Source organism: Topomyia yanbarensis, chromosome 3, assembly GCF_030247195.1.
Source record: "Topomyia yanbarensis strain Yona2022 chromosome 3, ASM3024719v1, whole genome shotgun sequence".
Classification (NCBI taxonomy): domain Eukaryota; kingdom Metazoa; phylum Arthropoda; class Insecta; order Diptera; family Culicidae; genus Topomyia; species Topomyia yanbarensis.
The window spans coordinates 249,856,088-249,871,599 of record NC_080672.1 but is presented as its reverse complement, the minus strand read 5'-3'; the positions used below and the strand labels follow the sequence as shown (position 1 = coordinate 249,871,599).

The window sequence follows — 15,512 nt, the reverse complement described above, 5'->3', positions numbered from 1 at the left end:
CTTTGAATGGTGTTGTATGGCGCCCATACTTGTACAGCATACTCCAAAGTGCTCCGGAGCAGTGCGCAGTATAAAGATTTCAGTGCGTAGAAATCCACAAAATCGACAGCGTTCCGTTTTGGAAAACCCAATGTTGCAAAAGCCTTCGCCGTTGTTGCAGTGATGTGGTCGGCGAAACGAAGTTTTCTGTCGAATAACACTCCCAGGTCACGGATAGAATCCACCTGCTCGATGACACAGGTTTGAAGAGTATATTCGCAACGCCTTATATTTGCCGAGCGTCCGAAACTTATCATCTTACATTTATCAATGTTGATCTGCATACCGTTCAGCAAACACCATTCCTCTAAATTGGCTATATCGTCTTGGAGCACAGCAGAGTCGAGTGCTGAAGCAATTGAACGAAAGATTTTCAAATCATCAGCATAAAGCAGTTTTCCAGAGTTGATGCGGGTGCAGAGGTCGTTGATGAATAAGAGAAAGATCAGTGGCCCTAGGTGACTTCCTTGAGGCACACCGGTTGGCGTTACGAATGCGCTTGAGCATGTAGTGCCAATTCTAACGAAGGCAGATCGTTGTGAGAGGTAAGAATGCAGCCATCTGGTAACCCACTCAGGAAAGCCTAGTCGCTCCAGCTTCGAAACAGCAATGTTGTGGGGCACCTTGTCGAATGCTTTTGCGAAATCAAAATATATAGCGTCCACTTGTTGACGCTTCTCTACAGCTGGAACTAGAAAGCTCGTGTACGTCATCAAGTTCGAAGTAGCGGAGCGTTTTTTCATAAATCCGTGTTGTCGTTCGTCGATTATGTTGGAAGAAGCAGAGTACATCGCATTGTACACAAACTTTTCCAGAACTTTAGCTAGGCAGTTCAGCAGCGAGATTCCTCTGTAGTTTTCAACATTGTGCTTATCTCCAACCTTATGAATAGGAACTATAGCAGCTTCTTTCCATGCTGTTGGGAAAATATTTTCCGAGATTGAACGCTGAAAAATAATACTTATTGACGCAGAAAGTGCTCGGGCACAATGCTTTATAAACACAGGAGGCAAGCAATCCGGACCAGGCCCTTTCAAAGGATCAACGCTGGACAGAGCGCTCGCTACATCAGAATTATTTACGTTAGGAAGAGGAAGGTTGATATTATGCGTTGGCAATGTTTCATGGTACTGTTGCGATGGATAGACAGGAGGGCTGGTAAATACATCTCGGAAGTGATCTGCAAAAAGCTTCGCCGACTCGGCAGCGGACTGTGAATTTTGGTTTCGAAGATAGACATTTTCTGGTACACCCCGGAACGTTTTCTGCTGTTTATAAATGTCCAGAATGTCGAAGGATTATTTCGAAGGCTGCGCTGAACTTGATTCAGATATTCACCGAAAGCCCTGTTCCGGGCTGTTTCATATTGCAGTTCAGTTTGACGAAGAACAGTTTTGTTGTCGTCGGTCCTATGATGCAAATATCGCTTTCGTTGTTTCCGGAGTACGTTGCGTAGGCGACCAAGCTCAGCATTCCACCATGGAAATTTATATTCTGCTTTTCTGCTGACACGTTTTTTAGGAACATTACGGTGAAGAATCTCATATAGGGCATCATAGAACGCCACAACTGCCTGATCTAAGTCATTTCCAATCAGTATCTCACGCCAATTGAGTGCACCAATGGCCATTGAGACATCATCGAAGTTGCATCGAGTAAAGTCAAAATTGAAGTCGTCGTTAATTGTATCAAAAGCTTCACCGTCATCAGAACGCATATCAAATCTTAAAACGAAGGGTTTCTGGTGAGGGTCAACCTTCAGTATAGATGTGGGAGGCTCTATCAGTTCGAACACATCCGTGTCATTAACGAAAGCTAAATCGAGGATCCGTCCATTCACGTTGCTAACAGAGCAGATTTGATACAAGCCACCAGCGACCAAAGTTTCTGTGATAGCTGTCTCTTGTTCCGTGGTTGCATTTTCAGGAAGGTAGCACTTATAATCGTCATCAAAAATCCACCGAAGATTAGGAAGATTATAATCACCTACAACAAGTAAATGCAACAAATATATAACGATCGCCCTGGCAGTGAAACGCGTACGACAACTTGCTCCAAACATTCGCATCCAGGTATTTTAGTATAGTCCCAGCTAGATGTTTCTTTATCGCTATGAGAACACCACCTCCGCGACGTAGATGACTGGCAGAAGAGTTGCGATCGCATCGGTAGATTGCGTAGTTCGTCGTTAGCTCGGTGTTTAATATATTATCACGTAACCAGGTTTCGGTGAGAACGATAATGTCGTAGTCGCAGGAAGTGAGCGCAAGTAAGAAAGCCTGCGTTTTTGTTCTCATTCCACGAACGTTCTGGTAGTAGACGGACAGGAAATCAGGTGTTGTACGCAACGGCATGCTATGAACCAAGAGGTTTTCAGAAAGCGAACTGTCATGTAAAGCAAAATACTCGCCTGAGAAGGGAGTTCGGAAGACCCCCTCACGACCTCCGACCGCAGGACCGGGACGACTAAGTGGGTCGCTGGCTGGTAGCGCGACTGCGTCGGAACGCTCGGAGGCTTCCGTAGTACTGTATAACAAGCGTCCCGGTGATGGCAGCGCAGCGTGAGTTTGTAGATGTGGTCTTGGCGATGGCAAGGAAATCATGCTTCGTTCAAGTAACGGCAAATTGCACGAACGTGTTGTACCCGATGGCACGTTAGAAACCGAGTGGTTTTCAGAAAGCGAACTGTCATATAAAGCAAAATACTCGCCTGAGAAGGGAGTTCGGAAGACCCCCTCTCGACCTCCAAACGCAGGGCCGGCACGACTAAGCGGGTCGCTGGCTGGTAGCGCGACTGCGTCGGAGTGCTCGGGGGCTTCCGTAGTACTGTATAACGGGTGTCCCGGTGATGGCAGCGACGAACAAAGTGCATCTTCATTTAGTTGGTTAAAATCGTTAGAGAGCACGACCGGGTCCGGAGGGTGAAAATCCAGTCGACTAATGTGCAGATAATCTTCGGTGACGGCGTCTAAACTGTTATGTTCAGCAGCAGTCTGTAGTGGGAGGCGTTCTGAGCGAGCAGAAGCGATGCGATCTAATTTTCCACTTAGACAATGAAGTTGTTTGCCAGGCAGGATTGCAATCATGGTAGAATCAAACGAATTGTTTTTGTCGACAGACTGCAATTGATATTTGTTTTGAGGGTGTGCAGAATCTATAATTGCTTCGGAAGGACATATACCCTCCTTGGCTTTACCTGACACAGAAGGAGTCTTCGATTCGTCAGGTATGTTGATTGCCGAGGAAAATAAAGTTGGAAAGAGATTTTCCGGTATAGCGTTGAGCTACAGAGTACCACCAGATGAATTCCTCTCTGCAGCAATCCTGATAATTGGTCGTTGACTTTTTGAGATATTCACAAATTCCCTAAAGTAAATGTTTTCTGGCCAGGTTTGCTTGGAGAGGGCCTTATCCCTATAAGATTTACGAACTCAGATTTTAAATGTTATATAGCTCAGAGATGTGACATCCTTGTCCTTAGGAACTAGACGAACTATCCTTGGTTGTATATCCTCGCCCAGGCATTCTTTCACTAGGGTCTAAATTTCATCATCCGTCGTACTGGGGTCAAATGCTGACAAGTAAACCCATAACAGCTCCTCAGGTGGTGAGACTATTTTTATCGTTTCAAACGCAGCCTTAGCTCCACGAATATTAGTGATTTTGGTTTTTAGCTGGTCATCTTCACGCTTGCGCTTAGGTGTATTTGGATTATATCCAGCAATCCTATTCCAAGGCGTATTTACGGTTGGAGATAACGGTTTCGACTCAACTTTAACCGAAAGAGCTTTTACGACGCTTTTCAAATCAGCAATGTCGTCCTTTAGCAATGTAGTCCTTAAAGATTTTAGAGAATTGTCGTCGGGAATTGGATTCTCGTAAAAACGTGAAGGCATTTTACGGAAGTAGTCGCTTGAAAACAGTTCAGCGCAGCCGTTACACATCCAAAATAAGTTTCGTGGATGGGTTCCTTAGACTTCTCTAATATCATAATCCACTTTTATACATATCATATGGAACGAGTTTCCGCAGTACCCACGACAGATGATGCGGTCAGAGTCATTAACGACTTTCGTGCAGGTAGTGCAAACCATGCTTCCGAGAAATGGAATAACGCCTAGCGTGTATGCAAAATTCGTGTCCTGTACTTGCACGCGATGTATGTTGAGCAGATACGAGCACTTGCCAACTTGTACGCAATGCCGGTTGAGCACTACTCGAGCAGAGATGTGTTGCTATTCACCAGCAGATGTCGCTTCGGACAGAGAAATCAAGTGAAAAATATCAACACAGAATTCCAGAATTTCAGATCACGATTCTTTCGAAAATCCACTCGCAAATCCCGGAAACTTCAACTTGAAAACACGACGACACACGGAAAACAGCAAACAAACAACGATCAAAGTTATCGCGGCGCACAAAACAACCGAAAAATAATTAAAAAAAACATTCAACTCTGTTGATGAGCGCGACTTAGTACAGCAGTGATGCCGAAACATTACGTTATAATGAACGAACAATCGGGAGTTTTTGTTTTTATATTTCACTCAAACTATGCGTGTGTGTGTGTGTGGGGGGGGGGGGGGGTGAAACGTACAAACTCTCATTCGTGTTTCTCAGCAATTGCTGAACCGATCTTATCTAAACCAATTGCAAATGAAAGGCCCCACACCCAGACAGAACGCTATTAATTTGTTTTTGATTCTGACATTTAGTTCCTAAGGTATGGTTGTTTGAATGCACAAAAAAGGCATTTTTTGCAGTTCTTTTAGCCTTTCTCATATAAAGAAAGGCTATGCAATAACTCCAAAAATCGATTTTCAAACCGAGGCTCGGAGGGCCGAGTGTCATATCCCATTCGATTCAGTTCGTCGAGAACGCAAAATGTCTGTGTGTGTAATGTAATACACTATGTATGTATGTGTGTGTGTGTCAAATAATGTCACTCAATTTGCTCAGAGATGGCTGAACCGATTTGCAAAAAAATCGGACTTCCGGTTCCGGAGTTACGGGTTGAAGAGTGTGGTCACACAGTAAATTCCCATATAAACTGGTAACCCTACGATGTCCGAATAATGTAATACATATTCAAATACGTTCAACATAACTTGGATTTGCGAGTCTAGATCACTAATGACCAATTAAAGTAGTTTTGATCACAATGGTCACCTATGACGGATCTTGATGCCCCCTGGGAACTCGCCAAGCTAATATAACACCTATTCGCCAGCAAACTCTTAATCGATGTTTACTAACTTGATTTCAAATGAAACATATAATACTCCCATTGACTGATATTAAATTTCATTTAGTTCTGACTTTTGGCTCCGGAGTTACAGGTTGGTAATTGCGGTCACATTGGCACAATTCTAATACCTCATAGGTTTAAAATCTATTGAAATAAACATCAATTTACTTCGATTCGCTGACCTAGATCGCTGATGGCGAATCAAAAATTATTGGAATGTATTGTACACTATCAAAAAAATCCGGAAGTCTCGGGGTTCCGGCCAAATTCCAGATCTAAAGCCACTTCGGTGTTGAAAACCAAATTTCACTAGCCTAGTTTCAAATGGAAGGTATAATATGAAGTTCGGTGTTGAATCCTCCATCTACCTCTCCACCTCCTACCTCTCAACCCCCAGCCCCTGTCACCCCCACCCTCTCAGACCAACCTCCCACATGCATTCCCTTCATCAACCCCGTATACTACAATAGGTTAGATGATTCCCGACGCATCCTCCCTCTCCCATTAATTATATCCCTTCCCTTCTCCACCATGAAGTTAACATGAAGACAACATTGAACTCACGCTGATTAAGCTATATAAATTTTGTATTTTAGTTTGTTTCAATTGTGTCAGTATAGACATGTTGCTTATCAGGTTCGTGACAGTCGTGCACTTATATATGCTCATCAAGTGTAATAAGAATGTAATAGACATTTCCACAATGTTATATTGAACATAACCAGCCATTAAATCATAGATATGGATAAATGAGAAAGGCACAATTGCACCACTAGGTGGATTAAAACAGGTTTTTAAAATTACCCTCGAAATCAACAACATAGATTAACACTTTGTTGTCGTTTTAGTTGATATTTTTCGTTGATATCACCGAAAAATATCAACTAAACAACGATAATATTCATGAACGGTGACTAAAACCTGGAAACAGATGAACACTTTATACATCTTCAGATAGCTTATACGAATACCTTTCGAACGAACTATAGTTTGTTGAAATCGAATTATTAACGAAGGAGATATTTAACATTAAATATGGATGACGGATTCTTCATAGGGTGGAGGAATTGTTCGTAAGAATATTCCCCATAATCTGATAAAAATTAAATTGAGGCATGGCTTACTGTGATTGAACTAAAAAAAATAACTTTTTATAATAACGAGGTAGAAAGTTGGTGTCTTCGAAAAAGTTTTAGGAATGCTCATAATGAAGAATTTTGTTGAACAACTTGAGCTTGTAGGACTTAATGTTCTCGATTTATAAAGCGTTTTCTAAGGCAAACGCCTTAAATTTAGCATTTTAATATAGCTTTTTTCGCTGTGACTTTTCGTGCAAACGATGTTCCAGACAAATGTTGAGGTATTAAAACCACATAAATATTGTTGAAGACTGCATGTAAACATTAAACTATTGTTGAACACTGCATAAAAAAATTTAACCTGAAATCGGCGGCGCGGCGCACACCTCTTGTAAACATACTCATTCGTTTTAGAGTTATTGAAGAATTTAAAAAAAAATTACACTAAATTCAACTGCGTATAAGAGAGAAAGGTGCAAACCAAAATGGACCAGAAGGCACTATTTTCAATGTCCGGACTACGCATAATAAAGGTAAGAAGGTTTTAAGCTCATTTTTTTACATGAAGTCTTCAACAATATTATGTGGTTTTAATGCTTCTACATTTGTCTGGTGCATGGTTTGCATGAAAAGTCACAGTGGAATAAGTTATATTAAAAAAACTAAATTTGAGGGTGTTGCAATAGAAAACACTTTACAAATCGATAACATTAAATCCTACAAGTTCAACTAGTTCAGCAAAATTCTTTATTACGAGCATTTCTAAAACTTTGTCGAAGACACCAACTTTCTACCTCGTCAGCATAAAAAGTTTTTTTTTTTATTTGATCGTAGTAAGCCATGCCTAATTTTAATTTTTATCAGGTTGTGGGGAATATTCTTACGAACAATTTGTCCAAAGATACCCTGTGAATATATTCGATAGTTTGGCCTCTAGTGAATTAAGTATACGTTTTTGGGGTTTCCGACCACTATGCAGCGGTGTCTTTTGATGACTCCTTCTCGATAACAAACATTTACCCAATTTATTGAGCAGAGTCGTTTGGTTCACAAGACTAGGCCTCTGAAAAAATCTTCAAAGTATGAGGGTTTCTGTACGTTTCTTTTAAAATAAACGTTAAAAAATCAAAACCCCTCCTCCCCCCTTGAGAATTTTCTGCGCACGGGCCTGACTTGTGTGAATATTATCAAAGACTTAGGCATTAGGATTAGTGATAATGGTTAAAATCATAATTCTTTTTCCGACCACTAGCTATTGTGATTTGTGAGTCGAAATATGTTGCTCACTATGAGGTCACTTTCGGAAAATGTCGATATCGAAATAATCGCGTTGAGGTAGCGTGTTTTCAAGAGCTTTTTAGTTCTAGTTCTCAGATCGTCCTGAAAATTTGAATAAACGCTATTAATGATGTGTACTTCAAATATACGCAATATTCATTTTTCTATTTTTTGGGCCAGCACTTATATAGCCCCTAAAAGGAAATTCAGTTTTTCCATAGATAATGCATTGAATGAAGGACTTTAATATTTTATTCACAAAGCATCAGTATTAAGTGGATGGTCGGCCTATTTTAAAGGGCATTTTTTCATTTTACCTTTATTTCAATTTGACTTCTGACATTTCTCGCAAAGATGTTTCCCATGCTAAGATGATCGATATAATATCCGAAGATGTTGATTTGAGCGTTTCTCTGAGGCCAACCACTGTCCCATGTAATATGTGTTATCATCGCGTAACATCATGTTGTAAATGGTCTCAATCGTTTTAATATCCGAAGAGAGTGATAAGTGTTATAAGAAATGTCTCATCACACTGTTAGGTGGATTTTAATGTTAAAAGTGAAAAAAGAATGTGAGCGTAGTTTTGTCCTCCTGTAAAGAAATTGGAAATGTTATATGACTTTGAATATCCACCCTTCAATTGCATATTATTGAGGTCCCTAAGTCATGCATTTATTATATTGAAAATTCATTGCTATCTTGAACGGTTTTCGATTAATTGACATTTTAACGCGTCTGTCAAGCAGTTTTCGCAGTGAGTTTGGAGGAATGATATTGCGTGAAGAAAGGTTCTAAGTTAAAATTGGGATAAGTGTTGCATGAATAATTTTTAAGGGCTTTTCTCAATGATCTGTCACGTACAAAAACAATATGTTACGTAGCAGTTGTGTATTTTATTAAAGGACAGCTGTACACAAAACTTACTTGGTTTGGTAACTGTTGATGGATTCCATGAGAATATGACCTTCTCTGATTCAAACAAAACTTTGCCTTTGGGTTTGGATCATGAATCTCCATGATTTCCTCTGGCAATTAGATCGTTTGGACACAAGAGCAATTTTTTATAAATTAACGTAGAAGTTCTTGCATGCAGCATTTTCAAAAAAAAAAGTTAGCTTACCGTATTTTATACAGCAAAACTGCCAGAGAAAGAGTTACAGCGAATGAAAACTACTGTAAAAAACTTATAATAAAAAACTTAATTGCAAAAAACATTTTTTAAATTTTCTTATCTTTTGTCAATGAAAATTTAAAGAGAAAAGAAACATTTTAAATGTATCTGTGAAATGGAGAAACTACCAATAAAAAAGTTTTTTCCAACAATAACTTTAAACAATTTTTTAATCTCATACAAATTTTATTATAAGACGTGGTTCTAAATGTCATTTTAAATCAAAATGCCTTAAACGAAAATCTTCCAAAACCCGAGCGTTGTTTTGTTTTCGAGATATTTGGAACTTTGTTTCAACAAAAACAATAAATTCGTGAAAGTAAGCCCTTTTTATAAGCTATCCGCGTTTCTCCATCTCGAATTATCAACAATCAAATGTTTATTGTTTGAAACATAAAAATGTATTCGGGTCATGGCAAAGCTATCGTTAAGAAAGTTTTCCTGATTTTGTAATAACTTTAAACATAATTCTAAAATTCATACTATTTACAATCAAAAATACTATTTTATTATTAAATAAGGTTCTAAATGCCATTTCAAATCGAAATGCTAATAACAGGCAATTTTGAAAATGTAGTAGTTATCGAGTTTGTTTCACCATTATTTCGTTTGATTACGACCTTTTCATAAATGATGCGAGTTTCTCCATCAAACACAATAGATTTATAAAAATGTTCACAAAATTTACTATAATTTTTCTTTTGACATTCATATAGTCTCCAATATCGCCTTGATGTCAAATGGAAAGCTACAAGAAATTTTAAGAGCATTTTGGAAAACCTCCCCATAGAAAATCCTCCCGATTGTACCACCGACTAAATCGGTTTGTGTCGGCTTAATTGGCCAACTATGTCATCAATTAATCGGTCGATTGTTCCACTGACTCTTATGGTGGTTTAACATGGACGTCTGCCGACGCGACAACCGATTAAATATGACCGACGAGATCTGTTGAAATCGGTCTTTTTCAAATCAATTAAATCGATCGATTATTTAATGGTTTAAAACTGGAACTAGATTCACATAGATTAAATCTTGAGATTAATATGGTGACGAAAATGGTTCACCGTAATCTATCAACCCCGAAGCACCTGATTTCGTCGGTCGACTGGAAAATTTTTGAGCTGTCAAATTTTATATGGGGCTATTGCTCATGATGGAAAAACACGTATAGCTTATGAAAAGGACGTAAGCAACCGAAATAATTGTGATTTCATCATACCGGCTTGCAGGAGTGGATCTAGAAAAAAATCGGAGGGGGTGCGAAATTTCGATTTTGAAATGTTCATTGTACAATACGTAATATGTAGGTAATACCCTCATTTAATTAAAATCAGTTTTGGTGGTCGAATCTGATTTGGAATGATTTTGAATTTAGAACGAATTTAAAATAGAAACTATTTTAAAATTTCTCAAGTTAAAAAAAATTCGGGAGGGTCTAGACCCCCAGGACCCTCCTTCTGGATCCGCCACTGCCGGCTTGAACCTTCGCACGAAACGGTCTTAAACCTTGATGGCTCCTGGTTTACCTAGAGTTTTTCAACAGCAACATTCATGCTCAAGACTACCTATATTGTTTCGACTATCAGTATTTATCAACCAGGACACATGTTAGTGAACTCGGGTGATTCGTAGTTATACTGCCTAAGCTCGACCCTTATTAACAGAAGACAAAGATTAAGCCCGTACGATATTAAAGCTGTTCTAATGACCCTGCCACTTTTCCGATCTGTTTACTTCACATCTCTGCTCTCACTTGAGTACTATGGCTCTAATTTTCATAACTTTCCCTACCCAGTAATCTCGAGCTAATTGAATGTCGTTAAAAAAAAGAAAATGTGACTAACATAGTCGAAATAAAAAAGGAAAAAAGAAAAGGAAACTGGTAGGAATCCATCGGCAGCGGTGGGTAGCCGCTGTAGACACAGCCATTGCCTTACACAATGTAGCAAACCCGCTACGACTGTAAGCACAGTCAATTTGGCTTAAAATCAACTTACAGGTAGAATTCTGTTTTGGCGATTTATTTTACATTTCTGGCATTTGGTCAACAGAAAACCTTTCTAGCAACCACTAATAGACCTTGAATCGGCAAAAGTAATCAACTTGGGTTGTTTTTCCTCCAACAACGAAGGGAAACACATAATATATTTAAAGATAATTCACTTAGTTTATCCAAAGATAAATCATCGTTGAATAAATTATGTGTTTTCCTTGCAGTGTGAGAAAAACATTCAAAATTGATTTGTTAGCTGGTTTCCAAAAACGATCCTGGAAAAATATATGGATAGTTAAAGGATACAGCATATCCGGAAATAAACCATTTGAGTTATTTCGTTCGTAACGAGTTGAAAGTTTATGAATAATTGGAATACTTCCGTGTGTGGATGCGTGTTGGAAAACTGTGTTGAAATTTAGAAAAGCGCTACATTCGTTCGTATCAAGCGCATCGCAAAACGGTAAACCACGGTATTCGTATATATTGTACAGAATGAATAATTATATACTTCGGCAATCTATAAAGGTAAAACGTTGGGGCTAGAAAAAACCTTTTGAAGGGAAAAGTTAGATGTATTGCGTATGGGACTGATGTAATCAACTATCTCCCTTACAGTGTCCGAACAACACATTATCGTATTCATGAAAGAAAAAATCGAAAAAGATGTGACTTGATAGATTGGATTTGATTATGATATAAGCTACCAAAACAAAAGTCAGAAGCATAGAAAATAATGTAATTCGCTTATCCCTTAAATGTGCAATGTTGTTTTAAAACAACATTGCGAAAACCATTTCAAATTGTCTCAGTTACACATTGAAGCTGTGAGACAATTTTCACAAAAATTGAAAAAAAAACACAAATGAAAAATTCCGAATTCCAACTCACCATTACATTTAAGCTTGGGCACACTGGGCTAAGACCAGGGGCACTGATATTATTTGGGCCCGCGTGGGATAAACATAAAGCATACTAGCTAGGTAGTTGTCACGAAGAAATGAGTGGGTAATGTCAGATACACAATCAACATGAACTTGATTTACACTTTAGGCTGCTACATTTATACGTGCTTCTGATAGGGATAGTTCATATATTACGTGGGCAAAACCTTGACTTTTAACCACCTCCTCCCCTCTGAACTTCCTCCTCAGGCGAATATTTTACTGTATATGATGATCTGCTTCCTAGAAACCTTTTCATTTCTAGCTTGCCATCGAGTACATTACGTTCGGACAATATGCCGGGACACCTGACTGGCGTTGACGGTTTGCGGTTGTACTACCAAAACGTCAGGGTGCTAAGAACAAAAATCGATGACGTCTACTTGGCTGCAGCTGACGGCGGCTACGATATTTACGTTCTGACAGAAACTTGGCTTGATGATCTTTTACATCTGTCAATCTGTGTAGCTCTTCGGGGATGGTTACATGGTTTATCGTGCGGAACGATGCGATAGCAATATCATTCACGGTCGCGGCGAAGAAGTTTTGATAGCTGTTGCTTCCGCACTTGTCTCCTGTAAATTTGGTGTGAATATTTTTTCATGCATCGTAGCTGCTTGAACGAAGATTACCACGCCGATGAAGTGCTACTTTATCTATGCTGTTTACTTTCCTCCAGAAAAACGTCTTGCCTGCCATATTATGTAACTCCATCTAGACTCTATAAAACACATTTTTTCTCAGGCAAATGCAAACGATGCGATTGTAGTACTTGGTGATTTAAACCAACCAATACTTATGTGGGTAGCCTCTGGACGTGGATACGCTTACCATAGCCCGTCTTCCTCGACAACTAATCCTGCCAGTCGTTTACTACAGGACGAGATGGCTTTCCACGGACAAAATCAAGTAATCACGATCTCCAACCAACAATCTCGTTTTCTTAACCCCATCTTCGTAAATGGGATTGCTCTGGCTGAGTGTTCTGTGAGTGGCTTCTAATGTGATCGTTCCTTCGGATAACTATCATCCCGCATTGGAAATAACAATTTCTACCAGTAGCACCCTGAAATACGAAGAAGTTTTAGTTGTGGATCGTCGTAATTTTCGCAAAACTGATCAAGCTGTATTGCGCCGCTTCCTGCTGCTGGAATTTACTACTTGATCATGAGGATGTAGATGCTGCCGTTGACCTTTATAACGGACTACTGCTTGACTGTGTTGAAACATTCGTGCCTAAATGCCAGCTTCCTATAAAGCCTCCATGGTCTAACGCCATGCTTCGGAATCTAATGTACCCGTGCCATCCCAAGTAGCATTTCTAGTTTTATAGCACACTACAAGTGCATTCTAAGTTTTAACTAGGGGTTTAAGAGGGCCATAAAACCTCAATTGTTACTAGTAAAAGCTCTGCGTGCGTACACCAATCGACGATGTCATTTTCTTAAGCGTTTCTTTGCAAGAGCCAGTAATGACTATCGCAGTTACAATAAACTGCTGTCATCCAACAAAACTTGTCAGAAATCCGAAAGGCTTCTGGTCTTTCACTAACACGAAAAGAAAAGAAACTGGCCTTTCATCTTAGATGGTTTACAATGACGAAATAGCGACTACGACTGCGGCAAAATGCTTACTATTTGCCCGTTACTTCTCGAGTGTTTTCATGATTTATATGCCATCTGCTTCCGAGCTCAAAAAATGCGGTTCGTGATGTTCCCGTTGATGCTGTGGACATGGAAGTATTCACAATTTCAGAACAATCGATTCTCTCTGCAATTCGGAAAACTAAGCCGTCGTTTGCTCCAGGACTAAATGCTATGCCCTCTGCTGTTCTGAAAAATGTATTCCGATATTTTAGCGATCCCACAGGCACACCTTTTCAATAAGTCACTTCAGCAGCAAACATTTCCTGATGATTGGAAGTGTTCGGTGATGTTTCCGGTGTACAAAAAAGGTGACAAATGCAACATCAAAAATTATCTTGGAATAACTTCATCGCGAGATGAGTCGAAGGATTTCGAGTCGCTCATCAACGAGGCACTGTTCTCAGCTTGCCAACACTACATTAGCACTTTTTAGCACGGTTTCTTCCCCGGTAGATGGGTTGAGACGAATGTTACGAAAACCCCTTTAAATGTTATTGTAACATTTATCATTCTTTGGAACCGTTTTTATTATTGTATATTTTTGAAGATTCGAGCATTTTTCGAAAATGCCATGTGGCGCTATCTGTATAGATTATAGAGTATAAGTATCTTAGGAAAACATGTTAAACATATCAAAACAAACAGCTTTGCTGAAGATAGTGTTTTGATAGAATGCCCCTGTCAAAAAATAGTACTGATCTAGATCAGTTTCTACTTATCTAGATCAAAACCAAAGTTGTCGAACTAATTCTCATTTCCATCCAAGATACTTTGATGAAAACACTAATCATCTACGATACATACTCAGGGGGCAGAGATTTTGAGCGTCGGAAGTAGCATTCTGCCCCACTGTGCGGCGGCAATTCATTCGATTCAAGTCGCTATTGATCAGGACCAGTTTCTATACATATCTACCACCAAGAGAATCAGTAATCAATAACGGAAATTTGGCTGAATTCCAAGGCCGATACGTTATCAGCTACAGGAAAACTTATGTTCCAATCGTGAATGGATGCTTCTTTTATTCGGCTAAATAGCTACGTGTCGAAACTGTATAAGAGCCAACTTAACTGTAATTTGGCAATGACCCTTGTATCGTAGGAATTGAAGTTTTACACTATTGCCTAAATGTTCATCGATACTTTTTATTGCTTGCTATTACGGAACGATTTTTAAATGAAATAATTTAGCTAAAATGATGAATCATATCTTGATCATATCAACCTGTACCTAGATAGGCAAGTAAGTGATGGTATTTTTGGCTTACCTTGTGTGGAAGTCGTCCAGTCCTTGGCCACAGTAGAGTAGCTCACGTATCGCACTATTATTGGCACCGGTGGCGGCGACGTTGAACGAATCAGTTCCGTTCATCGCCAACTGACCTACTTCTGTCACGTTCATCTTTCCTTCCAACATAATGCTCTTCTTCAGAATAGTCCCAGTAGAGGCATTTTCTCCTCATTGAATTCAATTAGAACATAGTTTTTGTGTGCTATTGATGCTTTTTAATCCTATTTACGTGGCTCTCAGAGTATATAAAGACACTCTCAGTATCGGTTCTGATTTGTGTGAAATACTGCAAGAAGAAAAAAAACAAACATACATAAATAAATAAATATATCCCTAGTGCGAATTGCATAATGTACAAATTACTGAACAGGAATAATTCTACTGGTTGTTGTGGTTCTGAATAGCACTTCGCATTGTATATTTATCTTAGTGCAATGCAATCAAAGCATGTTTTTGGAGCACGTGCTCCAATTCGTTTGAAGCTATCTGTTATATACTATGCACTCATCTCCCCTTTCATAGCACTTAAGAGATCCATCTAATAGAGATACAACGATGTGTAATACTGGAAGATCAAAGAAATTGGCTAATTACGTTGGCCAAATAACCGAACTAGTATACTCAAGGCACACGAAATCAAAGTCATCAGGTAGTTATTCTCGTTGATCTTGCCTTGTCCCAGCACCATTGCATGGTGCAATGCAACAGTACAGTATGTCCCACATTATTCGGGTAAGTTTATTGGGTAACCAAATAATATTGACTTCGGTCAAAAATGCCATCCGGTTGTTAGCTATAACAAAGTTGTAACGGCATTC

General features: G+C 39.2%; 1 protein-coding gene across 1 annotated transcript in view; it reads right to left on the bottom strand.

The window, feature by feature from the left end:
• Nucleotides 1–15,512, bottom strand: part of LOC131688840 (G-protein coupled receptor dmsr-1-like) — a 140,415-nt gene that overhangs the window by 82,351 nt on the left and 42,552 nt on the right. The window contains exon 2 of the mRNA XM_058973399.1: nt 14,672–14,980. Within this exon, the coding sequence (XP_058829382.1) occupies nt 14,672–14,820 (149 nt within the window). The 5' untranslated portion in view covers nt 14,821–14,980. The remainder of the gene's footprint in view (nt 1–14,671; nt 14,981–15,512) is intronic.